This window comes from Poecilia reticulata, linkage group LG5, assembly GCF_000633615.1.
Source record: "Poecilia reticulata strain Guanapo linkage group LG5, Guppy_female_1.0+MT, whole genome shotgun sequence".
Lineage (NCBI taxonomy): Eukaryota > Metazoa > Chordata > Actinopteri > Cyprinodontiformes > Poeciliidae > Poecilia > Poecilia reticulata.
Window position 1 is genome coordinate 25,054,540 of NC_024335.1, and position 27,420 is coordinate 25,081,959.

Genomic DNA, 27,420 nt, shown 5'->3' on the forward strand with positions numbered 1-27,420 from the left:
GGCTTTACAACCGAATCCCTTCAAATCTCGCTCCCCGAAGTGCTCTCGCGATGTTCTGCAACTGCTCCAAACATCCCAGTTGCCAAATAAGCTAAAGCTAGGCTAACTAGCTGATATGTTGCTAAGTTTACACAAAGTCTCAATGAAGAAGCTTTCTGAGTGATTGGGACATGGAGTTGAGAAGTATCAAGGACCAGGTAGTAAACACTGATTTTGAAGTGATATTAATAAACTTTGGGCAAACTTACTCGACTCTTCACTGTTGTGCACAGCTGCTAGTCATCATAGCTGCACTACGAGGAAAGTTTTCCTTCAGGCTAATTGTGTCACAGATCCTTTACCATCGAGATTTTGTTTCATTTATTTGAAGGCTGAGACTTTCAAAGTTTTTATCCTTTACGAGCTTTGCTTTTTACCTAAATCAGAGAGAATGAGGTGATTTAAATAGCATGCCCCTTACTGCTCTTTATTGTATGTGTTGACAATGTCTTCTCTTTAGTCTCCTCTGATCCAGGCCATATTCAGCCGAAATGCCGAAGATGTTTCATTTTTATTGGAGCACAACGAAAGTGTCAACGCTCAGGTAGGATCATCCTGTCTGGAGCTGATGTTGTGATGTCAAAGTTGTTTGCTACACATCTTGGACAAATCCTTAAGGCTATAAAGTTGTCACTTTTTACCATTTTCTTATGGCTATAGGATGTGTATCAAATATAATAACTCACTTGGCGCTTATTTTGCTATTTTAAGATCATCTAAATAAATCACAGAGATAAGAGGCTTGGCACAAGATTGTATAATAACCATTAATATAGCAGTATAATCAGTATGTGGCTCTGCTTGGTACAACTAATTATTACTGATCGCTAGGCTTATTTAAATCAAAGATGGCGTTTAAAAGCTCAATAAATTGCTGAAGTGTTTTGTAAAATTTCAACTTTAAACTGTTAAAACTTAAGAGTAACAGAGGGATGTTGTGATCTTCCATTTCGGGGCTCTCTGTTATTATCCTGACAGTAAATTACAGCTAAATAAAAATGTGCATTTTTAGTTCAAATATTCTTGTTTGAGAAAATTTATTTTTCTCCCACTAAATTTTTAATTTTTTTTTTCAAATTTCAGGACCAAGAACAAAGCACACCGCTTCATGCTGCTGCCTATTTGGGTGATGTTCATGTCATGGAACTACTTATAAATGCAGGTAAACCAAAGCAGCCTTGATTACTGCATAAGGACTAAAACTTACAGTGTGCAGCTGAAAAGCTTGTTTTTGATTTTGCTCTGTTTTTGATTATGACAGGCGCAAATGTAAACTCTAAGGACCAGGGCTTGCTCACTCCTTTACATCGAGCCGCAGCCTCGAGAAATGAAGTACTTTTCTTTACTTTTTTTTTTTTTTTTAAATGAAAGGCATTTGAAAAAGCAACTACTTGATTTTACAATTTAACATGTGATATGTATGAATATTTTTTTATAACCTCAGAGGGCTGTAGAACTGCTCCTAAAACACAAAGCAGAACTCAACGCGCGGGACAAATTCTGGCATACTCCCCTACACATGGCAGCTGCAAACTGGGCCACAGGTTGCGCTGCAGCCCTCATACCATATGTTTGCAGCCTGGATGTTGCGGACAAACTGGGAAGGACACCTCTACATCACGCAGCACACAGCGGCCACGCTGAGGTAACCTGTAAAGACGACAGAAAAAAACAAATGAACTTTTTATGTCCTCTTTTAAATCTTTATGACCAGAATTAAGAGCAGATTTACTTCCTTTTAATAAAGCACGTTATGGTTTGAACGACTTGTTGTGAAATATTTTGTCTGTGTGTAAAGGTATAACTCGTGATTTCTAATTGACAAGCTCGACATCTGGGCGTCTTGCACAAATGCACATGTTTACCCAGGTGTTGTGTTTTACAGATGGTGAACTTGTTTTTGCGTAAAGGAGCCAGTGCAAATGCCAAAGATAAGAAGGATAGACAGCCGATACACTGGGCTGCACATCTCGGTGAGTAAAGTTACATATAAAAACTCTTTAGCTTGAATTAAAGTTTTTAAATATTTGAAAAACCTTCAGGAGCTTTGTCAAGTAAAAGAGCTTCACAGTTTTCCATCCTGCATCTTTGGTAACTTAAGCCCATTCTGAACAATTTTAACTGAAAAAAACACCATAAGAACACATTTGAAGGGTTTTATTTTATATTTTAATGTGACATGTACAACCTGCTGTACAGTTCACCTAAAAAGCAAACAAATCTGTTAAAACTATACAAATAATCTGCAACTACCTGGTGCATATTAAACTGATCCTATGCTAAAGCACATTTTGATTAAATTTCCTCATCAACATCTTGACAATATTTGGTAACTTTGTGAAAGTTCTGAGAATCTGTAAGATTTTATGGATCTCTGTCTTCTTATTACATCGGTCATATGAGAAAAGGCTTTAAACTAGTTTCAGTTCGCTGGTTATGTAGCAACATGTTTTCCTATGTTGTGAACACAGGTTCCTATAGTAAATGTAAGTCTCTTCTTGCAGGACATTTGGACGTCTTGAAGCTGCTGGTGTCCTACATTTCAGACGTGGCGTGCAAAGACAAACATGGTTACACGCCGCTCCATGCTGCAGCCGCCAGCGGACACCTGGATGTGGTCAGGTGTCTGTTGAGACTCCAGGTGGAGGTAAAAGCTGCCGGAGCTTAGTCGAATAAACTATACGCCTCAATACCTTTAAACAATAATCCGTCTGGTGAGAAAGAAAAATACGTTCTGAATTGAGAGAGTTTTGTATTATTTTGTTTCCCCTCCCTGTTTTCAGCCCGATGAGCCAAACTGCTTTGGGAACACGGCGCTTCACATGGCCTGTCACACAGGCCAGGACTCTGTGGCCACTGAACTGGTGAACTGCGGCGCCAACATCAACCAGGCCAACCATGCAGGCAACACGCCGCTGCATCTGGCCACCATCTCCTCCAGCGGCGTGCTCTGCCTTGAGCTCCTGGTCAACAACGGTGCTGATGTCAACATCCAGGTGAAACGTGTCTATAAAACCAAAAACATTTGTAGAAAGGATTCAAAATGGACATCCAGATTTACTGCGTTTAATAATTTATTTAGATGTTAAATCTACTGATCTTTAGGATTTGAACAAAGTACTTTAAAGGTTTGCTTAGGTGCTGAAGATTTTTGAAAATGCTTAAACTTTAACATTTTGACTGCTTTAACTGTAAATAGACTTCGCTTTTACACTTTTATGAAACTTTTTTTTTTATAAAAATGCTTTTAGTTTAAAATATTTTTTTCTGAAAATGACTAAGATTTAATAGTTACAGGTTAAAAAAAAAAAAAAAGGAAAATCCATCAGACACACTTCAATTGCCCAGCAGTTCATGTTTCTATATTTATGAAACTGTTCTGTGTAAGCAAAAAAATATAAAATATGATTAAGGTAAAAAAGTTTTTCCAAAGTTTCTGATCAGTAACTTTCCTTTCTTACTTTTGTTAACATTACACCGCAAAAAAGCTGCTTAATTAAGGCTGAGCAAATCCAGTCGAGGTGAAATATTAATTTTATTTTTGTTTCTTTTTGCACATGATAATTGGAAAGGAGTCTGAATTTGCTTTGAATGTGTTCAAAACAAGAACCTAAAGACCTCTGGTATATTAAATGTTAATTATTAATGTGTTGAACAGAACAAAGAAGGAAAAAGCGCTTTACACATGGCTGCGATGCACGGACGCTTCACAAGCTCCCAGATCCTGATCCAAAACGGTAACACGCATCCTGCTGCATCGTGTGACTGATGGTGATTAAAGGGTTTGTCATATGCAAGATTTGTCTTCTTCATTCAGGAGGTGAGATTGATTGTGTGGACATGAATGGAAACACTCCTCTCCATGTTGCTGCGAGATACGGTCAGGAGTTGCTGACCAGTACTCTGCTGACCAACGCAGCTGCCAGAGGCAGGTGAGTCTTTTAAATCATATCTATGGTTAAAAAAATGACTAGAAATCCTGGTCCTTGATGAATTCTCATAAAGCATCCACTGTATGGTTTTTTTTTATTACTGGTTGCAGAGATTAGTGAATTAATTAATGTGATCTGTAGACAGGGGGTTCACGGGATGCTTCCTCTACATTTTGCGGCGTTGTTTGGCTTCCCAGATTGTTGTCGCAAGTTACTTTCTAATGGTGAGGATCCCTTTAAGTCCACCAGCTCTCTATCAGGATCTTAGCTGTCTTCATGATGCGTTTAGCTATGGCTGAACGTTTTTGTTGTTTTTGCCTCAGGCCAATTTTACAACGTGATTCAGGATGGCCAGATCCCAACCCTGGAGTTTGACATAAACATGCAGGACGATTATGGGAGGACCTGCCTACACGCAGCCGCCTCTGGAGGGTGAGAGATCAGACACAATCGAGCTCAACCCGGCTTCAGATTGAAGTTTGACCAGAAAAAGAAAATCTGGTACTGGACTAAGTGGAAGAACTGAACCGTTTTGATTATTTAATTAGTTGATGTTTTGTTTCCGCATTTGCATCACTTTTAGAGGGGATGTCTGCCTGTAATTAAAAGTTTGGGTGTTTGTTGTGTGTAGAGCAGGTACTACATTTAATAAAACCATCTGTGATGTGATGCAGCCGCAATATCTTTTTTTTTTTTTCCCAGCTTCTTTTCCTCTCGGCTAAACGGTCAAATAAACGTCATTAGTGAAACTTTAATCCTTTTATCATTTGTGATCATAAGATATGTTGAATCCTTCTTAGATGTTATATATTCTCTCTGATATTTGTTTGTTTTGCAGAAATGTTGAGTGTCTTAATTTACTGATAAACAGTGGAGCTGAACTGGATATAAAGGACGACTTGGGGAGGTAAGCAGCAGATGCAGCGAAGCATAAAATAATTTTGAACATTTTTTAACCCTCTCTATTTTGTCTCTCAGATCTCCTCTGCACTACGCTGCAGCCAATGGGAACAGCCAGTGTACAATTTCTCTAGTGAGAGCCGGAGCGGAGCTCAACGAGGCGGATCTGACGGGCTGCAGCCCTCTGCACTACGCTGCTGCTTCACACACTTTCTGTGGGTGAGAACCTTTTCCTGTCATTTTAATCAAAAACTTCCTCACGTTTCTCATCAGCCATTTAAGCTGAAACTCAACTGATTCTTGCCATCAGACAGGGAACTGCTTTGTGGGTTTTTCTGTTGTCTGACTCGATTAACTGTACTTGTTTTTATTCACAGAGGAGGAACAAAATACGAGCCAGACCTCAGTGAGGAAAGAAAACAAGAAGCCTCTCTGTAAGTAAACCTCATTTTTAGTTAAATACTTGGTGCTTTTAAAGTTCATCTGTACATAATACAGTGTTTTTTGTGTTTTTTTGCATATTATTTCAAAGCACAGTCTCAAATGAGGTGCATATAATAATAACACTTTATTTGTTTTTCCCACTAGAACATTTCAAACAGAAATGTCATTTAAAGCTAAACTCAGATTACAAGAAGGGACATTGTTCTTATTTATTTTTCAGGGCAAAAACACTCAAGCATCTCATTCTTTCTGCTGATTTCAGGTGTTTAGACTTTCTGCTTGACAACGGGGCAAATCCCACTCTGAAGAACAGCAGAGGTTACAGTGCTGTTCACTACGCAGCAGCTTATGGGAACAAACAGCATCTGGAACTGGTCAGTTGTGGCTTTTATGTATTTCTTTTGACATTAGTTACTGCAGCCTGCAACTAATGGCTTTTTATTATTATTTTGCTCCTGCAGCTGTTGGAGATCTCTTTTAATTGTCTTGAAGAGGTTGAAAGTAATATTCCAGTCAGTCCTCTGCACCTAGCCGTGAGTATGACGACTTTAAATGCTTCACAACAGCCTTTTTTTTCTACTAATTACTTTATGTCTGCAGGCCTACTATGGGCATTGTGAGGCACTGCATTTGCTTTGTGAGACGCTAGTCAGTCTGGATGTGCGGGACATTGAAGGCCAGACTGCGCTCCACCTTGCTGCCAAGAGAGGCTTTTCCAAATGTGTGGAGGTCCTGTTGGAGCACCAGGCTTCCTACACGTTGAAGGAATACAAGCAGAAGCGGACTGCTCTGCATGCAGCAGGTATGTACTGCAAAAACACAAACTCTTACCAAGTGTTTTGGGTCTAGTTTCTATTGCAAATATCTTTGTACACTTGAAATAAGACAAAACTAACTTAAAAGTAACTTGCAGGAAGAAAGAAATGGCTTGTTTTAAGTCAGCAATTCCTTAATATTGGTGAAAAGCAGAGAAATAATCTTGCAGTGGAGCAAGACATTTTTCATCATTATTAGGAAATGATTGACTTAAAACAAGCTCCTATTTCTTGCTGAAAAGTTACTTGTAAGTTAGTTTTGTCTTATTTCAAGTGTAATAAGATGTTTGTACTAGAAACTAGTCAAGAATACTTGGTAAGATTTTGTGTTTTTGGAGTATTTCCAAATGCGTTAACTAGTTTTAGTCTTTGAATGATCTTTCTTTTTCACAGCTGCTGAAGGCCAAGTGGACTGTTTGCTTTTACTGGTCAACAAGGAACAAAGTGCCGGCGTCATTGACGCTCAGGACACACAGGGGCAGTGAGTGGCTGTGTGATTTGACTTTTTTCCAACGCTGATGTACTCTAATTTTAAACACATGAGTTGTTTTTTTCATTCATGACAGAAAAAAAGCATATTTAAATGAAAAAATGTTTCCCTGGGGCAGAAAATAAATATTAGATTTCATATTTAAAGTTAAATCCATTTAAAAAGAGTAACAAAAAGAATATTTGATATGCAGTGAGTATCTTGATCTTGATTCATTAAAAAAAATATTAAGAGAAATATATGGACCACATGCATTATGAAAAGCACATTTTCCCAGCCAGGATAATTTCACCAGCCTTATTAAACAGCGAATCCTGTTTGTTTATTAGGACAGCTCTCATCCTGGCAGCTTTAGGACGCCACACTGACTGTGTCCACATCCTGTTGGAGAAAAATGCAAATCCGGATGCTGCAGATAAGCGAGGCTTTACTGCACTGCACAGAGCTGTGAGTTGCTGCACATCACACATTGCAGTTCTTCTTTTTAGCTTCATTAGAACTTTAATTGAATCCAGAAACTGTTTCACGGCCTGCTTGTTTTTGCAGGCCATGTTGTGCAGTGAGGACTCTGTGTTGGCTCTGCTGGAACACGGGGCTTCTGCCCTGTGCAGAGACGCTCAGGGAAAGACGCCGCTCCACCTCGCTGCATCTTGTGGTCACACAAAGCTGCTCCACATGCTGCTCAGAGCTGCAAAAAAGGCTGACCCTCTGGACTCCATGCTAGACTTCAGGGGCTACACACCCACACACTGGGCCGCTTATCATGGTGACAATTTGGCTAATTTTGTTTTAGTCAATTTAGACAATATTCCTAATTAAATTCATTCTTAACTAATGAATAAATGAGCAAATAAGGACAATAATACAACTAGAATATGTAAGAATCAACCTTATATTTGGTCTTAGGTCACGAAGGATGTTTACATAATTTACTTGAGAACAGACTTTATAGCAACCAGGAAGGAAGTCGCTTCACGCCACTGCACTGTGCTTTGTGAGTATTGTAGTAAACTTTAAGCACTAAATTTATGCATTAATTCTGATTATATTAGACTAGATTCGTTTATTTAAAGTGCTTTTGGCTTTCCACGCAGAATCAATGGACATGATGCTGCTGCTGGGCTTCTAGTAAAGACGATTGGCCCTTTTATTGTTCACACTAATGATACCAAAGGACGGTAGGTTACATTTTCACGTCAAAAACACTCGCATTGAAATTACTCCTTAAATATAAAGTGATGTAAATGCAAATTCATTTTCATTTAGGGAAATAATTTAAAATAACACCAGTAAGATGTACATAATTTTTGTTTTATAGTCCTCAAAAGGATTCATATGCCTTGTCGCTAAGGCTCAACAATAAGGCCTAAAATCTACATAATTATGTATTGTGCAGTTCACCTGACCTGGAAATCTCGTACACAGATGTAGACAAATTGGTGTGTAGGTGTTCTCCAAACAATCTGACTGAAGTTAAATACGTTTTTAAAAGAATCGGAAAAGCTTCAGCAAAACTTCAAAATACCTAAATCCTCTGAAATGTGACTCAACAAAATAATAGCACACATTTCGTATTTTGTTGGTCCTTCACAGAAAGTCCTAATACAATATAAAAGTGTGACGTTAACATGACAAAATGCGAAAAACTCAGAGCCTGGGTATAAATAAAGTATCCCACATATTGCTTTTTTTTCCTGTTAGCAAATGGCAGAAAAGATTAGCATATTAAATGAAATATTTAACGGGTATCCCAGCTTAATATTTCTTATTTTGGTTTATTTTATGGCAGCTTGGGTAGGTTTTAATTAATTTTGCTGTTTTGTTTTGATGTGCAGGACGCCACTGCACGCAGCCGCTTACTCAGGGAGTGTTGCTGGGCTCCAGCTGGTTCTGGCTCACGGGGCGCAGGTCAATGCCGTAGATCACTCTGGATGCTCGGCTGTAATGGTGGCAGCAGACTGCGGACAGACCATGGCTGTTGGTAGGTAGCTAAAGATTGTTTGGACCAAAGGTATCTTAGGCTCTTGTTCTTATCGGCTGAATTTAAGGTGTTAAATTAAGGAGCTTGTCAAGTGTTTATATTACAAAACAGAACCGCATAATGTGTATTTTCCATCCCACTCTGGATTCTGTTTAGATAGTTTGTCTTTTCTGCTCTGTTTTGGCGGCCATCTTTTTCTCCTTCTTTTTTATTATGGCGGATTGCAAACAGCATTAAGTGCATACCGCCACCTACATGAGTGTGTAGCAACATTACTTTATTTCCATTAAATTCTATTTTTTAATCATCTATTCGGATGATAATTAAATAATGCTTTCCTTAATTTGTAAATATCCACTATGTTTCCTTCATTTCCCAATATTTGGCCGCCATATTTGTTTCTGGCTCAGTTTAAGGATGACCAAGGGGGCCCTCTTCTGGGTGGTGGCCAAACTACAACACAAAAAAAAACGAAATAATTTTAATCTAATACACCATTAATCGTTCGTCGATTAATTGTTTGCATCCCTACTTTTGACTAGTTTTTGCTCTTGTTTTCTGTAGTTTTGTAGTTTTGATCCTCTAATGCTCTACTGCTTGCAGATTGTTTTACATCCTGTTTAAAAACCGCAACTTTATGATTGTGATGTATAAAGTTGTTGCTTGTTATCTCCCTTTCAGAGTTCTTACTGCTCAAGGCGAAGCCAGACCTGACCATGGTGGACGTCAACAATAACACAGCACTTCATTTAGCCTGCAGCAAGGTCACATACACACAAACCTGTCCGCTGTTACTCTTTATGATTGGAGTGGGAACTAAAGTTTGGTGCCAACCAGCAATTTTAGCAGCATTGTTTAGGCTCATGAGTGACATGCTTCTGTCTGCAGGGTCACGAGATGTGTGCTCTGTTGCTCCTTGGGGAGATCACAGACTCCTCGCTCATCAACGCAAGAAACAACTCCCTCCAGATGTGAGTTGCCGTAAAGCTCTGAGCCCCACAACAGCATGACGGCACCTGAAAAAGCCTCTCATTAAAACGTCAGCCATGACGATGTTAATAAATTTACTGATGAAACTGTAAAAACCCATTTGTCCTGCAGGCCTCTTCATATTGCTGCGAGAAAAGGCCTGGCCACTGTTGTGCAGGTGCTGCTGAGCAGAGGAGCAGCGGTCATGGCTGTAGACGAGGACGGTAAGAGAGAATATTCATCTGTGAGGGAGATCGTCAAAGGAGCCCAAGTTGTCTAACCTGTTGATCCTCTTCAGGCCACACCCCCGCTCTGGCTTGCGCCCCAAACAAAAACGTAGCCGACTGTCTGGCGTTGATCCTCTCCACCATGAGGCCATTTCCTCCTAGAGAGGCGGACGCAGCCTCCCATTTCAGCCCCATCCTGAAGAACTGCAGCATCGCTGCCACCTGCGGGTCCAACGGAAGCTTGTGTCATGCTTAAAGCATACAAACACTGATGAAGGGAGAGTTTATCAACACACAGCTGCAAGTTATGAACATGTGGCAAGCTGCTACACATTACGTATGTTGTCCTGCATGAGTAAAAATATTTGCTTCTCTAAAATCCTGTCATTTACATTACTAATATTTGTAGAGCTTTTAGATTAACTTTTTTATTAAGTCACAGGCTATGAAGAATTTATTGGGAGTGTTGTTGAGAGCGCACTAAGCAAGCTATTCTTCAACCCTCTACGAGTCAGTATTTGCTTTTAGGAGATCTTTATAAGTCAGTTTAGGATTTTTTCAATCTGAGTCCTGTTTTTTCTGCTTTAAATGGAAATGATTGATTTCCAGTATGTCGAATAGTTTTTGATTATCATGACATGCAACAAATTTTAATGAGGCTTCCCTGTTGCCTGAAAGGTTTCTACACATATAGATTTTGATTTCTGTGGTTTCCAGATGCAGGTAAGTATAGAAACAACTTTGTTTGCAAACTTTTCCCATTATTCCTCCTCCTGTCCTTCTTTCTTTGCGTCTATCCCCTTCGTTTTTTTCTTGTTTCCTCCTTTTTTTTCCGTCTTAGTTTCCTGACTCACTTACTTTCTTTTGAACTTCTTCACTTTCCTTTGTTCTTTATCAATTCCTTCCTTGTGTTGTTTGTTTGTTTCTTTCTGCCTGTCGTTTATTTTCTGTTTTAAATCATTTAAAATATCTTTTGTATTTTCTATTTAATATCAACCAAAAAGAACTGGGAACTCTGGAAAGATTGGTATTTTTCAAAAGAAATATGTAAGAATCTTGTGTTTTATTAATAACCATTAAGCTGAACGGTTTGTTTCTTATCAAGTAGGTCAGACTTAACTTTTCTGTGCCCTTCAATAATTTGTACCTTACATTTTAGGGAATATTTTTGAGAACGCACATTTCTCGTAAGCTTTGCAATACTGTGTTGGTGATTTACAAACGCTTTTGATTTACTCTTTCAAAACATCTAATAGATGCTGTAAACTTTTTATGCAATTCATAAGACTATTTTCTTATCGCGAGTAGCACTAATGTAATTATTACTATAAATGATCATTTATAACATTTAATTTTTAAAAAGATGTAGTTTTGATCATATTATTTACAGAACAATGTGTATTTATGAATATCCTAAAATGAAGGCCATCTTTTACATGTACTATCTATAACATTCAGTAATGAAGGAATAACCTCAGGTGATTGCATTCAGCACTGAAGGTGTAATAATAAACATTTTTATCTGGATGCTTCAGGTTTAAATGTTAGCAAAGTAAATGTTTTGATGCTAAACTTTTAACTAAAGTTTAAAGAAATTGCAGTATCATTTATTTTCTCCTTTATTCTTATATTTGGCCAGTTTAAGACCAAAATATGGTCAAATGAAACAATTTTCAACAAATGTTGACACTAAAAGACTTTTTTTTTTTTACACATTTTTGTCTATTATGTTTTTAAATTATTATGTCTTTAAAATGAAGATAATCTTTTTTGTGACACTAAAGACAAACTCAGTTTAGTTGAGTTTTTATTTTGTTATTTTTATTCTAATTCTCTCTTCATTTGAATTTATGCCCTTTCCCAAAAGTGTATTGCTGTTTTTAGCTTTGAATAATTATGGTGACAATACATTAACCATTGCTCGGTTTTTCTTTTTTTTTTTGGCTCAATAATACCTCCTCTTGTATCTAAATATGGCTTTAAACCATTTGCACAACTGTACAACCTACTTTAATAATCTGCCATCTGTTAATAAAGATATTTTATCTTTGAAGCTAATACTTGCAAATACTTTATTTGCAGAATCTATTCTGCAGCAATGCAAAACATTTTACCAAGGTTTAATGCTTTTAATACCAACTATTGTTTTACCTTTGGTTGCATTTATGACAGTAACGAGGAAAAGTTAATACCAGTGAAGTGGCTTCTACTCATTTTTCTTGTCTTTTGTAGCTGAAATTGTTTAGTTACACTCATTTTATCAGTGTTTGAAATGACGGAGTAACACAACATACTGCATATATTTAAAATGTAAAGTGATTAACAGTTACAGATGAAACTGATAAGTATGGTACATTTCTGTTACTTTGTTGTTCTGCATTTTGATTTTTACCGTTTGTCAGCCGTATAAAAGCCCAATTAAATTAATCAAAGTTTCTGATTATTATATTACAAAATATGAACACTTTAAAGGTGCTTTGAATACTTTTTAAGGCCCTATTTTTCATATTCATCGCCGCTACATATGACGAATGTAGCGAAACTGCGAACAGTGTTTTGTCCTCTCTCGGCTGCCATCATCAGTCTTACTACCGTTAAGTTCAGGTTAAAGTGTGGAGTAGGAAATTGGACTAGCTTCCTATTTGAGCTGTGACAAAACATTATGTAAAGGAGTGAATGGAATGGAGTTTAACGTGAGCTAATTTTAGTTTTGTCAACATTATTTCTGTGGTTCACCGAAGACATAATTTCGATAAATGCTCTAAAATTATATTCCACAATATTATCCAAAAAGGAAAATGAGTTATATATATCGCAAGTTTCTTTAAATTATATAGTAAAATTGTAACCTTTTGACTAGTTTAGCCTGACCAATTAGCCAAGAAAATCCGATTTGGCGTCTTTTTTGTTTGTTCATGAAAATTGAAAGTTCCGAGTTTCCTTGAGCGCCTTAAACGCAGCATAGCGTTGACCATCAGCGGATTGCTGCTGGTGGCTCCTGGGTCGCAGAAATGGCGAACGTGGTCCTGGAGTTCAAGGTTTCTGCCGGCGACTCGGAGCCCCAGAATCGGCCCGTCCTGATTCTGGGCCAGCAGAACAACCTACAGCAACTCTGCTGGAGCCACGTCAAAGGAAAACTGCAGCCCGTCGTTAGCAAAGAGGTGAGGAAGTGTTGTAGCCGGGTATTTGCTAGTGTTAGCGCCACGCTAATTGAAGATAACGCAGACTAACACGCTGAGTTAATAAAGTTCTGCTACAGATGTTCTGGTATTATCTACTGTTAAAGTAGTCCAAGAGTCCAACTTTTAAATGTGTTCATATTGTTTTAGCATGGTTTAAAAAGACGATAGTTTTTTTTATTGGTGCTCTGTTACCTGGAAATGACAGGGGAAAAAACAAAACGGCGTCATTAGTAAACTTAAGTATTAAATTGATAAGTATATTTTGGAATGACGATTCTGATGTAACGTTTAAGGTTCTATTTTCCGTTTGTGTGTTTTGCTGTTCACATTTTTAAGAATAACTTGTTAATCTTGTTCCTCTTCCTGATAAGAGGTTAGGAAAGCCCATCAATCAGATCCGAGCAAAAAGAGAGGTTAAACTTTGATCCCATCTTAGGTAGTGCAGTCTGCTACCTAAGGTAATTTCCCCCCTACAGTCTTCAAATCTTTTTTTCTCCTTTCTTTTATTATGTGTCGTGATGGTATGTGTGGGTGTCGCAACCAAACTTTATTTTGAGCAGGAAATGGAGTAGGACAGAGGTGAGAGACTCTATTACCACAACAAAAACATAAAAGTAAAACGATGATGAGGTTAAGTTTCTGGAGCATAAACATTCACCCATGCACACACACACACCTCCCACACTAATATTACGGCAAGTAACTCCTCTCTTGCATGACATGAATTTCGGGTTAAGTTATCTTGACTAAATATAAATATGTATGTTTCTATAAACTCATTGAGAAACTGTTTTTATGTTTATTATGTTTTTTATTGAACGTCTATTAAAATACAACCAAAAGGCTTTATTTCCTTACAGAGAGACAAAAGTTTCACCTTATTTTATTTTATTTTTTTCAGACCTGGCAGGCAGCTCTCAACACGTTGAACCCAAACCCCACGGACAGCTGCCCCCTGTACCTGAACCAAGCCGTGGTGGCCGCTCTTCCTTCACGTGTCAGCAGGCACAACAACCCAGCTTCTGTCCACTTCCTCTCCCGCCTGATCCGTTCCTGCCTTCCTGGAGGGAGCAACCGCTGCATTGTGGTCAGTGTCTTATCCCGGTGAAAATTTCAGGATCAACCCTAATAAACCTGATTGGTTATTATTCAGCTAACACACACGTTTTGTCCTCTGTAGGTGGTGTGTGAGCGTTCAGATGTGTTCGCCTCTGCTTGTGCCGTTGCCAGGGCCTTCCCCCTCTTCACCCGGCGCTCAGCATCCTCTCGCAGGACTGAGAAGAAGCACGTGACCGTGGAGTTTGTGGTCGTCAATAACGACGGAGGTCTCCTGGATGACGCAGAACTCAAGGTATGACCTTTATCTGCTTAGTTTCCCCTCCTTCAGTCACATAATTTCATTTTCTAACGTTCACATTGGGGTTGGACAATATGGATGAAAAACTTATTACAATATATGCATTTCATATCAGTCGATATTGATAACTGTAATTCCTGATAATTAGTGATTAATTTTTTGTTTTAAAATACTACCAAACAGGTGATATAACTTTTCCTGTTAGCCAGTTTTCACTCCAAATTGTTTATTATTATTATTATTATTATTGCTTTTTTAAGCAGTTATAAGGCATAGTGGCAAAACCTGAAACTGCTGCTGTGCCAGTTATTCAATGGGTTGTTGCTAGGTAACCACAAGCTACTCAACAGATTGTTGCCAGGTAACCAAAAATGAGTGAGTTTGCTGAAGCCACCAACCTAGCTTAGCTGGCATTCAGAGGTTGAGCAGCCGAATCATTTCCTCTGCTACATCTCCCAGAATGCCATTGGATATTCTATCAGATGTTTTATCTATTGATATTGATAACTTGTCTATTGCGGTATTTATAGTTGATTTGTTGTCCGGTCCTGGTTCACATAAGGTTTTTTATTTATTAATTTTAGTGTCTCTCCAATGCTGCTGATGGCGTCCGGCTGGCTGCTCGCATTGTGGACACGCCCTGCAGTGAGATGAACACCGACCACTTCCTAGATGTAAGTCATTATTTTTGGAAAACTTTCATATTTACCTCATAATGTTTTCCCAAAGTTTTAGAGATTTGGTTTTCTAAAATCCTTTTATTGATTCCTTAAGTATAAATTGAAGTATAAGCCACATTAGGTGGTTGAAATGAAGTGTTGCCATCCTGATAAGTTTGAATCATTTTGCTGTTTTTGTTACAGGAAATAAAGGTTGTAGGAAGTGAACTAGGAATTACTCCAGTCATCATTCGTGGAGAGGAACTGAAACAAAGAGGATTTGGAGGTAGAGCATTTTCATGTTTGTGGTTTTCTGTACTTATAAAAGTTTCTACTGTTACTCTCAGCTCTGCAAATAGTAAGAAATAGGAGGGTGTTGTAGCACCATTGACTTATTGGTAACATGGTTGTCCCAATAAAAAATTTAAACTATACCAATACTAAGAAAAATAAATTTTTCCATTTGTCAGTTTTTCATTCCTCATGAACCCTTCTAGACCGAACGTGCTGCCGACAATTCTGCCAAATTTCCCGTACCGTAACTCTGTCACACGTTGCGCTATCTGAAAAATTCAAACGATTTCTGGAAGGGGAGACGTTGCGCTTTCCAGCCAATATCGGGTTATTACGGTAAATTCACTCCCGCAGTAGCAGTCAAATTAATCTGAGGGGGCTTCTTTTACTAGACGGTAAATTACAAAAATAACTTGCTAGATATTGAAAGTTCCAGTTGTTATGGATAAATGGGCAAATATATATTTACTCACAGGACATTTGAAGAAGCAAAAATGTCTTCAAATCTTATTTGAGATTAGGCCTCAAATACAAGTTGAGGCCTAATCTCAACCATATGAGGCCTAAGATTTGAAACTTAGACTTCAAAGGGTTAAAAAAAATATGTGTGACCCTATGTAATATCATAATGAAAGGGCTAGAAATAAACTCACTGATATTATTTTTAAGGTTTAATTTTGGAATAAGGTTTATTCAGGGCAGAATAACTTTACAAACTGACGTGAATCAATTTGTTCAAATATCTCATCATTTATGGCAGTTATTTATGTCTTTTTTCCCCTCCACTCTCAGGTATTTACGGCGTCGGGAAGGCTGCAGAGCATCCTCCTGCGTTAGCGGTGTTGAGCCACACTCCTGACGGGGCGACACAGACCATCGCATGGGTCGGCAAAGGCATCGTGTACGACACCGGTGGACTCAGCATCAAGGGAAAGGCGAGGAACAAAATGACTTTCATGCACTCTGACAAAAAGATGAAGTAACTTCTAGATATTTAATCACTTTAAATATCAACTGAATGAAACAGCTTTTTTGCTTATCTTGTTTTTGGAGGTTTTGTCATTTTTTCATAAATGTATTGACGTCATCAGTTGTTTTCTATGTTTTTAAAACTAAAAATAAATGTGTCTTATTAGACTACAATGCCTGGGATGAAGAGAGACTGCGGTGGAGCTGCTGCCATCTTGGGAGCTTTCAAGGCGACCATCAAACAGGTGAGGCAGCTAATAAAACGTTTTCATGTCGTATCTGCGTCTGGACGCGGTTCTGACCAGCCGCTCTCTGTTGCCGTTCTCAGGGATTTAAGGATAACCTCCACGCGGTTTTCTGCCTGGCAGAGAACTCTGTGGGACCCACCGCCACTCGACCCGATGACATCCACACGCTCTACTCCGGAAAGTGAGACTCTTTCTGATTCATTTCATTCCTCAGAGTTGCGTTTTCTCCTCCCAGCTGCTGTAAATTGTTTGTTTTGTCTGAAGGACGGTGGAGATCAACAACACGGATGCAGAGGGCAGACTGGTGCTGGCAGACGGAGTGGTGTACGCCTCCAAAGATCTGTCTGCTGACATCATCCTGGATATGGCCACTCTGACGGGAGCTCAGGTGTTTAAACGCACCAGCACAGGAAGCCGTCATGCAGGTATTGTCTTTGTATTTACTTCTGCTCTTTGTTTTCTGTTCAGGGAATCTCCACAGGGAAGTACCACGCCGCCGTCATGACCAACAGCGAGCAGTGGGAGGGCGCGTGTGTGCGTGCGGGTCGCAGCAGCGGCGATCTGGCCCACCCTCTGGTCTACTGTCCCGAGCTGCACTTCAGCGAGTTCACCTCGGCTGTAGCCGACATGAAAAATTCTGTGGCTGTAAGTGGCAAACTACAGAGTCCTGAACGTCTCTTTACTCTAAGCATGAAAACTAACCTGAAGGGAAACGATTGTTGCTGCAGGAGTCTGTGTCTAATTTACTTTGGAGGAATTTTGGCTCCTCTTCTTGCCAGAATACAATTTAATGAACACTTTTGGGTCAGGCAGCTGCATCTCAGTCTGAATCAACTCTGAACTGTAGTTGACTGAAGTTCTAGAGTCTTAGAAATGGGCAAGGGATGTTTTCTAGACAGATAAATGTCAGGGACTTTGTTTCTCATTACACTTCAAATATTACCTTCTTGTTAGACAGTGATTATTTTATTTTTGATTCTCTGGGTGATAATCGGGTCTGGTAGAATTGAGCGGTGCTTTTCAGAAATGTAACTGGTTAATTAATGATTTAAGGCAGCTGCTAAATGCTGCTCCACACAGGCTGGTTTGGAGAGATTGAATTAGTTGCAGTAATGATTATTTTGTTTATTGCTTTGTTTTTCAGGACCGTGAGAATGCCCAGAGCTCCTGTGCCGGCCTCTTTATCGGCTCCCACTTGGGCTTCGATTGGCCCGGTGTCTGGGTCCATGTCGACATCGCTTCTCCAGTTCATGCAGTGAGTAACTGTTTAACTTTACTGCTCACAGCTGCTCTCTCTGTTGCATCAGAATAGTTTTAAAATCTCAGAAAACATTTGTTCTTATGGTGTTAAACATCAGGACCTCAAATACCTTATAGAGATGGACATTTATTGTATTGTTTTATTGTGATAAACTTCTTGTCATGATAACTATTTTGGTTTATCGTCACAATAAATTCCCATTAATGACGCTTGAACTCCAAAAGTGTCTGTATTGTCGGGATTGTTTTACTATTTATTTCTCACCGTTTCAATAAATATCAATAATAGGGCTGCGTAATTTTATTGATTCTGCAATATGTATTGATATTTTTTTCCTCAAAGTATCGATTTTTCATCGGCGAGTATCAATTCATTAAATCCTACTTTGAGTTTTATGTCAAATCCACATGAATTCAATGACGGCTATCATTTTTTACCCAGTTGCACATGTAGATTAAAAATAGCATGTAACAAAACAACCAGTTACAATTAATTTAATAATGAAATGAAGTAGATAAGTTACATTATTTAATATAAATGAATAAGACAAAAAAAGTTCCTTTTCTGCATAACCAGATACACAAAGCCACACAATTATACATTTGCTTTGTTTAAATGTTAACAAAAACATTTATTACATCATCAGTTCAATTAATTCAACCAAAGTCTATGGAACAGTTACAAAATGTGACTGTTCCATAGACTTGTCACAAATCTTAAAAATGCATTGAATTGTATTGAATAGTATCATTTGCTGAATATCGTGATTTATATCGTATCGTGAGCAGAATATTACATATTGTATCGTGATATTAGTGTATCCCTGCAGCCCTTATCGATAAATTTGAAAATATGATTAAATGCATTTACGATTTGCAGTTTAACAATATAAATCACACTTCCTTCTGTGACTGTTGTCCTAATTTATAAATGGAAGTGTTTATGTAAAGCAGTGTTTGTGCTTAATGTGACATTCAATCAGATCCATACAGTTGCCTAAAAAATATGTAATAATTAGTTCTTACTGTCACTTTCATCAGATGGTTAAAGGTAAACTAAGCAGGCCAGTCGCTGGTGTTTCATTCGGTTCTTGTCTTTGCAGGGCGAGCGTGCCACTGGGTTCGGCGTCGCTCTGCTCATGGCGCTGTTTGGCCAGGCGTCCGACGACTCCATGCTGAACCAGGTGTCTCCTCTGGGAGCGCCGACCAACAAGCCTGAAGACCAGATGGAGCGCGACTGCAAGAGACGAAGGCTGGTGTAGAGCCAGCGGTTCACTCCTCGACCTCAGAGTCGACTCCTCTCGCCCCGGCTGCTGAGGCTCCTCCAGTTTGTCGAAAACATTTTAAAGTGACGTTTGATTACATTTAATGTGACTCAATAGCAGCCGATCAGTAAAATCAGACGTGGTATAAATGACGATGATCGAACACTGACCTTCTTCACTTTGTCCTGCTTACTGATCAGCTCCATTTCTTCTATCCTTTTTGTTTTAGATTAGTATGTGAAAGTTTAAATATTACCTTAGAAATTAAAAGAAACTGTTTTTGTCTTATTAATCAGTTTATTCAGGTGTATTGTGATCATTTTTGACAGATTTTAACACGTACCTCGCAGATTTTCTTAAAAATAACCACCTTTTATCAGCAGGAATCTTTTTAACGGTATTCTTTTATGCAAACAAAGGAGTATGCCATTATGTCTTACACATTGTGTTTTCTAGTGGATCAAATAAATCTGGCAGGAGCCTCTGCACTTTTTACCGGTGACTCTACATGAAGCATTACGTTCTCACTGCAGGTTTTAACAGTTTGAAAAATTGTTTAGAAAAAAAACAAAAAACATGTAAAATGTTGTATTAGTAGCAGAGTCCTGCACAACAGTGTCTTTCTACATGTCTGACAATCATGATGTCCCTCATTAAAGGCAGTGCCATCTGAAAAAATAAATGACTAGTATGTGAACTTTAAGATGCTTTTTGTATTTGTTCCAGGTTGTTTTTGTTCCAAAATCAATAATAAATTTGTGTCGAAGCTTTATCGTGTGAAGACAAAGGTCTTCAATTGAATACCTTTGTCTTCAATCAGGTAAAGACAAAGGTATTCACATGATTGAAGACCTTTGTCTTCACATGATTGAAGACCTTTGTCTTCACATGATTGAAGACCTTTGTCTTCACATGATTGAAGACCTTTGTCTTCACATGATTGAAGACCTTTGAACTCCAGCTGGTCAGGCGATGGCGGCATAAAACAAAGATATGTCGGCACAAATAAAGGTTTAACTCTTATAGCTACTTCCCAACATATGGAAAGAAAAAGTTTTATTCAGTGGTGTGTTCTCCTGTCTTCCTCATTTTAAAAAGCGACAAAGGGAAATGGGTTTGTATGTCAGGCATTTACACCAAGAAAACGGGAAGCTGTGAAACACCAGTCGGACTAAAAATTCTAAATTTAAAAAGTGTTTTAATTGAACTTGTTTTAACATAAAATTAGAAGAAGGGGACATGATACTGTTTTTTTTTGTTTTTTTTTACAGGTTTTCCCTTTTTTTTGTTCAATGGATAAAAGTATTATGGGATATAATTATTTCGAAAATTCTTTTAAATCTTTCCAAAAACACATTTTCCTGTTCTTGAATAACTTGTCCACCTACTGTAGAGACTGACGTCTTCTGGGCTGCAGGGGGCGCTGCTGAAGACCTTCTCTGACTCTGTGTTGCCATCATCAGCCATCTTCTAAGCTGTGGTTTGTTGCAGCAGCAGCTTATCCACAGCTTCGAGGAAGCTGTTAGAAAAGCTCATCATCTCTGGACCGATAATGGACAATGTCTCCCACTCCATGCATGAAGCTGTGGCTGAACTGGAGAGCTCCTTGACTGCACCAAAGCTGCACTAAGAAGGGTTACTGCAGATCCTTCCTCCCAGCTACATCCAACAAACTCCTCGTTGATACATGCAGTTTTTTCTATAGTCTTGCAAGCAACCTGATTGCTTTAATGACCAAACACACCAACAAAAAGCATTTTTTAAAAACAATTCTACTCGGTTGCTTATTTCTCAGAACTTGAATTTTTAATTAATAGGTATGTGTTTTTAAAGGTGTCATTTTGACCATTCTGTAAGTGATTTTTTTTATCTGCATGCTTACAATATTTCTATTCTATTTGTAACTTTACAACCAGATCTTCTGTAAGTCTGTTCTTAAGAGCGTCACTATTCTGCGTCCTGACATGTACAAATGGGAAGAAATAAGAATTAGAGCAGATAATAATGTGGATTAAGTTGTTAATGCGTTAACTACAGTTAGAGCACAACTCACAAAAATCACAAAATATGCTCCATCATTACCATCCATATTTACTTCTGCAAACACTGAGCACGTTCACCATGTGTGACCCTTCTGCATCCTCTACTGCGTATGCCTGCCTGACACAGTTCAAACAGATCACATATATAAGCCGCATATATTTGGAAACGTGAATCTTTCCAAGATTCACGTTTCCAAAAAAAAAAAAAGAACAGATTTCACAAAAAATGAGAATCGAGCATTAAGGTCTGCAGTGTGAATGTAGTCTTAGAAAAGCTGAGCCTCTTCAGTCAGAAGCTTCTTCAAATCTGCTGTAAAACAGACTGCTACAGGAGATCACAACCATCACCATCTACAATAACTTTGAAGAGTTCGCTGTCCATTTCACCACCTGATCTGTTCATTTCATATCTATTTGATCTTTCTGAGCAGTTACTGTTACTGCCAGTCAATGTTGTATTTCTACGTCTTGTGCTCTCTATGAATCTGCCCAGTCATGTTGTTTTTGTGCAACTCGTGATCTGCAGGTTGGAACATGTGGCCCGCCTCGGTCAGGTCATGTGACCCAAATCTCGGAACACCGGCTGATGATCACCGCTGACTTTCCCCACCAAACCATCAGTGTCCAGCTTGTCTCCGCTGCAGCAGGGTCCACTTAACCTGTCCTCTCCGTCCCAGTGAGACAGAAAGGTGCCGAACATGGCTCGGACCGCCGCGGTTTGCGTCCTGCTCTCGGTCGTTCTCTCGGCTGTGTCCGCCGGAGTGTTTTTCAACCAGAATGAGCCGTGTTATGTCCGCACACCGAGGAAAAACAACTTCGGTTTGAGGTAAAGTGTCACTGCTTTTTCTCTAGCATTTATCTATAAAAGTTAGCATAATTAAAGTCGGTTAAAAAAATATACTTTTTTTCCCCTTTTACTTATCTAACACCGTCGGTTGCGGTTAGCTTCAATATGAGCCGCTAGCTAATCTGACCGAAGACAGCAGCAGCTATGTAACTTCTTTATACGGATTAACTTCACTTTAAAATACATTTATTGTCTTTAAGTGGACAACATTCACACGAAGAGATTTAAAATGAGGTCCTGCTGAGCCCGTGTGTGACGTGTGGGGGTTTTAGTTTCGTTTTCTTCCTGGTTTTGTGCCAGTTTGAGTGAACACACAGTAAACTGACAGATGATCGTCAACATTTAACCACAGATCACGAGGTTCGGTCCAGTTTAGACTGAGGAAGTTACTGGACTACAGCTGTATAATCTGGTGCGGAAAGAGGAAACCTGGCTGGAAACGTTATGGGAGGTATTTTCCCCAGGTGTTTCTCTGTAAATTGGAATTTCATCAAAAAGTTATTTGGATTTTAGTGATTCAATTCAAAAACACAAAGATTCATTAAACCCTGATGAACATATTTAAAATCTTTGCTTCTGCAAATTTTGATTGATGACTTGTTTTTATTGAAATTCTTACAGAGTGGAGGGTATGCCACAAAATGTTTATGCAATTTAGGCTGGATGGAAAATTGAGTGGAAGAAAAACTCGGGAGCACATGCACTGGGGATAGCCGTAGCTCTGACAGAAATTTGACGCAAAGCTCATGTTCAAAATGTGTGGACTGCAGCTGGAGTCAGAGGTTCAACACCACCACACTTGGATTCATCCATGAAATGGACATAAGCATCTTACTTGGACTGGACCGTTGCCCAGAGGTCCAAAGTTCACTTTTTAAAGTAAATCCTGCAATTTAGTTTTGAAATAAAGCCTTCAGTGTCTGGAGGAAGAGCAGAGAGTCGCAGAGTTGAAGTTATTTTAGGTTCTGAAAATTGTTCACAGTGATGATTTGGGGAGCGTTCCCATCTGAATGCGTTGGTCCACTGTGTTTTCTAAAGTTATACGATTCTCAGTCAGCTCAACCATCTACCTGGAAATTTCAGAGCACTTTATTTGTATCACGACATTTTCAAAAACTTTCTAGCTGCTTTCATTTCACAAAAAAGCAACAATTCATCCTTAGGCCTCTTAAAGCAGTGGGCTCATTAACAGACACTCATCGCTTGGCAACGAGGTCTTAAAGCTGCATTACCTTAATAAGACGGATGGATGGTGCTTTTAGTTTCACATCATAACTCAGGAGCAGCATGATGTAGAAAAAGAAGAAAGCTGCTGGCTTCTCTCTAACACGTTTGAGTTATTTTCCTGTGAACGCGGAGGAAAGTTCACAGTTGGCACTTTGTGGTATCAGATTAAACATTCCTATTGACTATTCTAAGTAGTCAAAACCTGAGCTTAATTATTAAACTTTAAAGTTAATTATTAGTTTCTCAATCATGAAACTATTTCAACTGTTAAATGACATATTTTTGCTTTATTTTTAATCAGGGTTTCCCACAGTGCATTATAAGCCTGGCGGGCCACCAGACCTTTCTTGTGCCCCCACCAGGCTTAGCATTGCTTATTTTTCTTAAGTCTTTTAAAAATGTTTGCATTTTTTAAGATTTTATAGTTGGTGTTCAGGTATTAATCTTCCAATTTTCCTATAACACATCATTATCAAGTGATATTTTCAACTTTAATAATTTTTTTTACTCAAAAACATGACGAGCCGCTGGATGAATGACTGCCCTAACACCCAACCACCAGGCTTAGCAAGTTTTATGGGAGAAACCTTGATTTTTTTTAAATATTTTGCATCAAGACCTTCTTAAATTTGCACGCATTAAAACAACAACTACTGCATTACTTTACACCAATTACAGATTATTTATAATCGAGTAGGAACTTTTGCATAACTTGTATGCAAAAATGGATTCTCTTTTTGTCCTTGTGTATTGATGTTCGGTACAGTATTCATGCAGGAAGCAGTTTAGGATTGAAACGCCACATGTTACTGGAGCTGGCTGTTATCTCCTCAGTGTTTCTGTTTCCTGAAATTAATATTAGTGCAAACTGGTAATTTTAGCTCTGCAGATCCACCTGTCTGGTTTCTTTTACTTTTGGATGTGTTGGTGTGTTTAGCATGCTTGAGCAGCAGAGAATGTTGTCCCTCTGCAGCTTGTAGGTGTTTTGAGTTATTTTCAAATCAAAGAAGTGAAACAGAAGTGTGAAAAGTAACCATGACACGTTAACTGAGAACGCAGCTCACTTACAATGACTGAAGTATGATTGTAGATTAAAAATGGAGCCTTTGTGGATTTAAATGCTCTCTTTGTACAAAGTTGTAACTTTTTCTCAATTCCTGCATGAATTGTATAAGATAAATTGGTAAAAAATGAGCAGAAAGTTGATGGGCTCCCCTCCGTTTCCAGAACCGGTCCTCGGCCCCATGAGTACCTGAACATCTCTGACCTGCCCAAGGTGTGGGACTGGAGGAACGTCAACGGAACCAACTTCGTCAGCACGACTCGCAACCAGCACATCCCGCAGTACTGCGGCTCCTGCTGGGCGCATGGCAGCACCAGCGCCATGGCAGGTATGAGTCAACACGCTCCAGTTCTCACGCGCTTCTAGACGCCTAGCGGTTGTGGCGTCATCATCACAAGGCTGGAATGTATTTTTACATGTATGTGGTCGTTTCATTTCCTCTTGGAGACGGGCCCGTCAGGAACAGAAACCCGTTATGGTTATTGTCTCTGCTGTTTTTGAAAGCGGCAGAATGTAACTTCTATAAAAATGTATTTTTATTAAATTTTTTTTACATATTTGTTAAAACTATGTTGTGACAGTATAATGTAAAAAAAAAAATCAGCTCTTCTCCCAGTACTAACTACAGAAACAGACCGCTCTGTTGGAAACAATCACTCTCATGCTCACCCCAGCTTGCTCGCTCTTTGTTAAGCCGCAGCTGGTTTACTACCACAACATAGCCTGCCACCAATGCTAAGGCCAGTTAGCATAGCCACCAATGATGACTGCAATGGTAAAGTTGTTTTTACATCATTAACACTTTGAGCAGAATACACAAGGATGATTGACAGCACTAAGACTCTACTCCTGGCTCTGATTGGTTGGTTTTGACCATGAGTGGTGGATTTTTGCACACCAATTGGCACTTTTCTTTTTCCACAGATTATCTGTCTCATGCCATGCTGTCACAAAAATGTTGACGGTTTTAATAGATATGGAAAAAACAAACATTTTGGTAAAAGTAACATCCTGCAGCTTTAACGCATAATTCCCCCCGCCCCCCTTAGATCGCATCAACATCCAGAGAAAAGGAGTGTGGCCTTCCGCCTACCTCTCTGTGCAGCATGTGATCGACTGCGGCGACGCAGGCTCTTGCCACGGCGGCGATCACAGCGGAGTTTGGGAGTATGCGAACTCCCACGGCATCCCAGATGAAACCTGCAACAACTACCAGGCTAAAGACCAGGGTAAGACCGCCACTGCATGTGGAGCGACGGCTAGGTCTACGCGTCCAGACATCAACATGCTCTCTGTGTGACCCAAAAGATTGCAAGCCCTTCAACGAGTGCGGCACCTGCACCACCTTCGGAGTGTGCAACATCGTGAAGAACTACACCATGTGGAAGGTCGGAGACTACGGCTCCGTCAGCGGGAGAGAGAAGATGATGGCCGAGATTTATGCCAGAGGACCAATCAGGTTGGTTCAGGGTAAAATTCAATGGCGATCATAATTAGGTCTGTTGCTATAACCAATAAATAAATTAATCGCATGGTAAAATTAGTGCAATAATTTTTTTTCCTCTTTCAACCAAAAACTGGATGACAAAAGTCTTGAGTCTCATGTTTTGGTCTCAACTAGCCCCTTTTTTTTAGGTACAATTTTGTTTATAGACTTGTATGTCCATTTTACCTGTTTTGTGGTTTGCTTTTTTTATTTTGTATATTTAAAATGTCTCCCAGTTCCAGCATGAAAAGTTTATTGATCTTTGAGAATGTGTGCTTGCATTATTATGCCACTTCTACTGTATCACTTAAAAATAATCTCAAATAACTATATCGTTTATTGCAATAACTTTTAGGCCGAATCATGGTGCTGATTTCAGTGCAGAAAATCAATCAGCTTGTATCTTTTTTCTTTCAAAAATTACTACAATCTGCTCAGGTTTGCAGTCATGTTTCTGCTTTTCATTAAGTTTAGATCTGAAAGTTATCAAGAACCACAGATGGGTGTTGAATAATTCCAGTGATGGAAATGAACAGGAGAACCTGTTAAAAACCCAAAAAACAACTTAAGATCCCTTTAAAGCAAAATGGTTTGAAGGATATTATTTCATTAATCCTATAAACTGAAACATTTGCATAATACTGTATCCATAGCTGACTGCAATAGCATTGTGCAACATAGATCAACAAATGGAGAGTGAAATGTTACAAAACATTTCCATAGCTATAGATGCCATTGATAAAATCTCTTGTATGTTGATGAAGAACATGATCAGGAACCAGGAAATCACCCATATCTTCATGTTTTGTTTTTGTATCCTACTTTGTTTGTTCTTGTTCCAGTTCATATGTGTCTTAAAGCAGAAACAGGAAGTGACCTGATGTGTTTTCATGTTCTTCAGCTGTGGGATTATGGCCACACCCAAGCTGGACGCCTACACCGGAGGCATCTACTCCGAGTACCAGGACTTCGCATCCATCAACCACATCGTGTCGGTGGCGGGATGGGGCGTCGAGGACGGGGTCGAATACTGGGTCGTTCGCAACTCCTGGGGCGAGCCATGGGTGAGTTCTCAGCAGGGGAGATTCATTACTCTCCATTATTGTTAAATTTGATGTAAATCTAAGATACTGTGAGCTGCAGTTGCTCATGTATCATTTCTTTCTTCTTGAATGCTGGCAATTTAAACTTGATTCACTTCTTGGTGAATAGCTTGCAAAGCCATGAGCAGTTTTAAAGAGGAGAAGGAAATTTATACAGGAAAATCAGAGATTTAAAGTCTGACTCGGGTCATTATTTGTTTTAGAATGAAGTTGTGTCTAAAATCGTTAATGTAGTGTTTTGTGTTACTTGTTGAAGTTTGAAAATATCCCAAATTGCACTAATTTAGATTGTGGTCTTTAACCCATTACTGCTTCTATCTTTTAACAATTATGTTAAAATAAAAAAAAAATATGTTCTGGTCATCAAACACTAAAATGGATTCCTTTTTTTTCTAATATGGCAAATGCTAAAAGTAGATGTGAATTATAACTCTGACCACTAGATGGTAGTACTAGTAATATGCACACACCAGCTTGGCTGTTACGGTTTTATGTGAATTTTTAATGCTGGTTTAGAGAGATCAGAGGTTATTTTAGGTAAATAAGATATACACTGCTCAAAAAAATAAAGGGAACACTTAAGTGTTCCCTTTATTTTTTTGAGCAATATATATATATATA

General features: G+C 38.8%; 3 protein-coding genes across 4 annotated transcripts in view; all 3 read left to right on the forward strand.

Moving 5' to 3' along the window:
* Positions 1-62: 62 nt before the first annotated feature.
* LOC103465301 (serine/threonine-protein phosphatase 6 regulatory ankyrin repeat subunit C-like) lies at positions 63-11,855 on the forward strand. Of its 2 annotated transcripts, XM_008409986.2 has the most exons (28): positions 63-197; positions 500-583; positions 1,123-1,201; positions 1,301-1,371; positions 1,484-1,684; positions 1,925-2,012; positions 2,544-2,686; positions 2,823-3,035; positions 3,698-3,776; positions 3,857-3,971; positions 4,113-4,195; positions 4,295-4,403; positions 4,810-4,878; positions 4,950-5,090; positions 5,249-5,305; positions 5,578-5,689; positions 5,777-5,848; positions 5,916-6,117; positions 6,524-6,611; positions 6,950-7,067; positions 7,167-7,386; positions 7,527-7,614; positions 7,715-7,798; positions 8,456-8,601; positions 9,283-9,365; positions 9,490-9,572; positions 9,703-9,794; positions 9,869-11,855. In XM_008409986.2, the coding sequence occupies exons 1-28, from the start codon at positions 171-173 to the stop codon at positions 10,051-10,053; spliced, it is 3,132 nt and encodes a 1,043-aa protein (XP_008408208.1). In that variant the 5' UTR covers positions 63-170; the 3' UTR covers positions 10,054-11,855. The 2 variants fall into 2 exon arrangements, 1 of the variants encoding a protein (XP_008408208.1); XR_533774.1 differs by lacking the exons at positions 5,777-5,848; positions 5,916-6,117; positions 6,524-6,611; ... (7 more) ...; positions 9,703-9,794; positions 9,869-11,855 and having other exon boundaries at positions 4,950-5,086; positions 5,578-5,611.
* Positions 11,856-12,734: 879 nt separating this feature from the next.
* On the forward strand, positions 12,735-19,734 carry npepl1 (aminopeptidase like 1). Its single transcript, XM_008409987.2, has 12 exons — positions 12,735-12,958; positions 13,881-14,066; positions 14,160-14,330; positions 14,921-15,010; positions 15,200-15,281; positions 16,082-16,224; positions 16,426-16,503; positions 16,587-16,687; positions 16,771-16,894; positions 16,975-17,151; positions 17,651-17,761; positions 18,870-19,734. The coding sequence occupies exons 1-12, from the start codon at positions 12,809-12,811 to the stop codon at positions 19,026-19,028; spliced, it is 1,572 nt and encodes a 523-aa protein (XP_008408209.1). The 5' UTR covers positions 12,735-12,808; the 3' UTR covers positions 19,029-19,734.
* A 1,890-nt stretch (positions 19,735-21,624) lies between these two features.
* ctsz (cathepsin Z) overlaps positions 21,625-27,420 on the forward strand; it is a 6,526-nt gene continuing 730 nt past the window's right edge. Inside the window, exons 1-5 of the mRNA XM_008409988.2 lie at positions 21,625-21,899; positions 24,375-24,538; positions 25,260-25,439; positions 25,519-25,669; positions 26,598-26,760. Coding sequence (XP_008408210.1) covers positions 21,772-21,899; positions 24,375-24,538; positions 25,260-25,439; positions 25,519-25,669; positions 26,598-26,760 — 786 coding nt within the window. The 5' untranslated portion in view covers positions 21,625-21,771. The remainder of the gene's footprint in view (positions 21,900-24,374; positions 24,539-25,259; positions 25,440-25,518; positions 25,670-26,597; positions 26,761-27,420) is intronic.

Excerpts from the sequence above, each read along its gene's own strand:
- LOC103465301 (XM_008409986.2), top strand. The coding sequence starts at position 171 with ATGGAGTTGAGAAGTATCAAGGACCAG. Across the intron at positions 4,196-4,294 it reads TCGCAAGTTACTTTCTAATG|GCCAATTTTACAACGTGATT; the intron begins GTGAGGATCCCT and ends TTTTTGCCTCAG. Across the intron at positions 6,118-6,523 it reads GACTGCTCTGCATGCAGCAG|CTGCTGAAGGCCAAGTGGAC; the intron begins GTATGTACTGCA and ends TCTTTTTCACAG.
- npepl1 (XM_008409987.2), top strand. The coding sequence starts at position 12,809 with ATGGCGAACGTGGTCCTGGAGTTCAAGGTTTCTGCCGGCGACTCGGAG. Across the intron at positions 14,067-14,159 it reads GGAGCAACCGCTGCATTGTG|GTGGTGTGTGAGCGTTCAGA; the intron begins GTCAGTGTCTTA and ends TGTCCTCTGTAG. Across the intron at positions 15,282-16,081 it reads GAAACAAAGAGGATTTGGAG|GTATTTACGGCGTCGGGAAG; the intron begins GTAGAGCATTTT and ends CTCCACTCTCAG.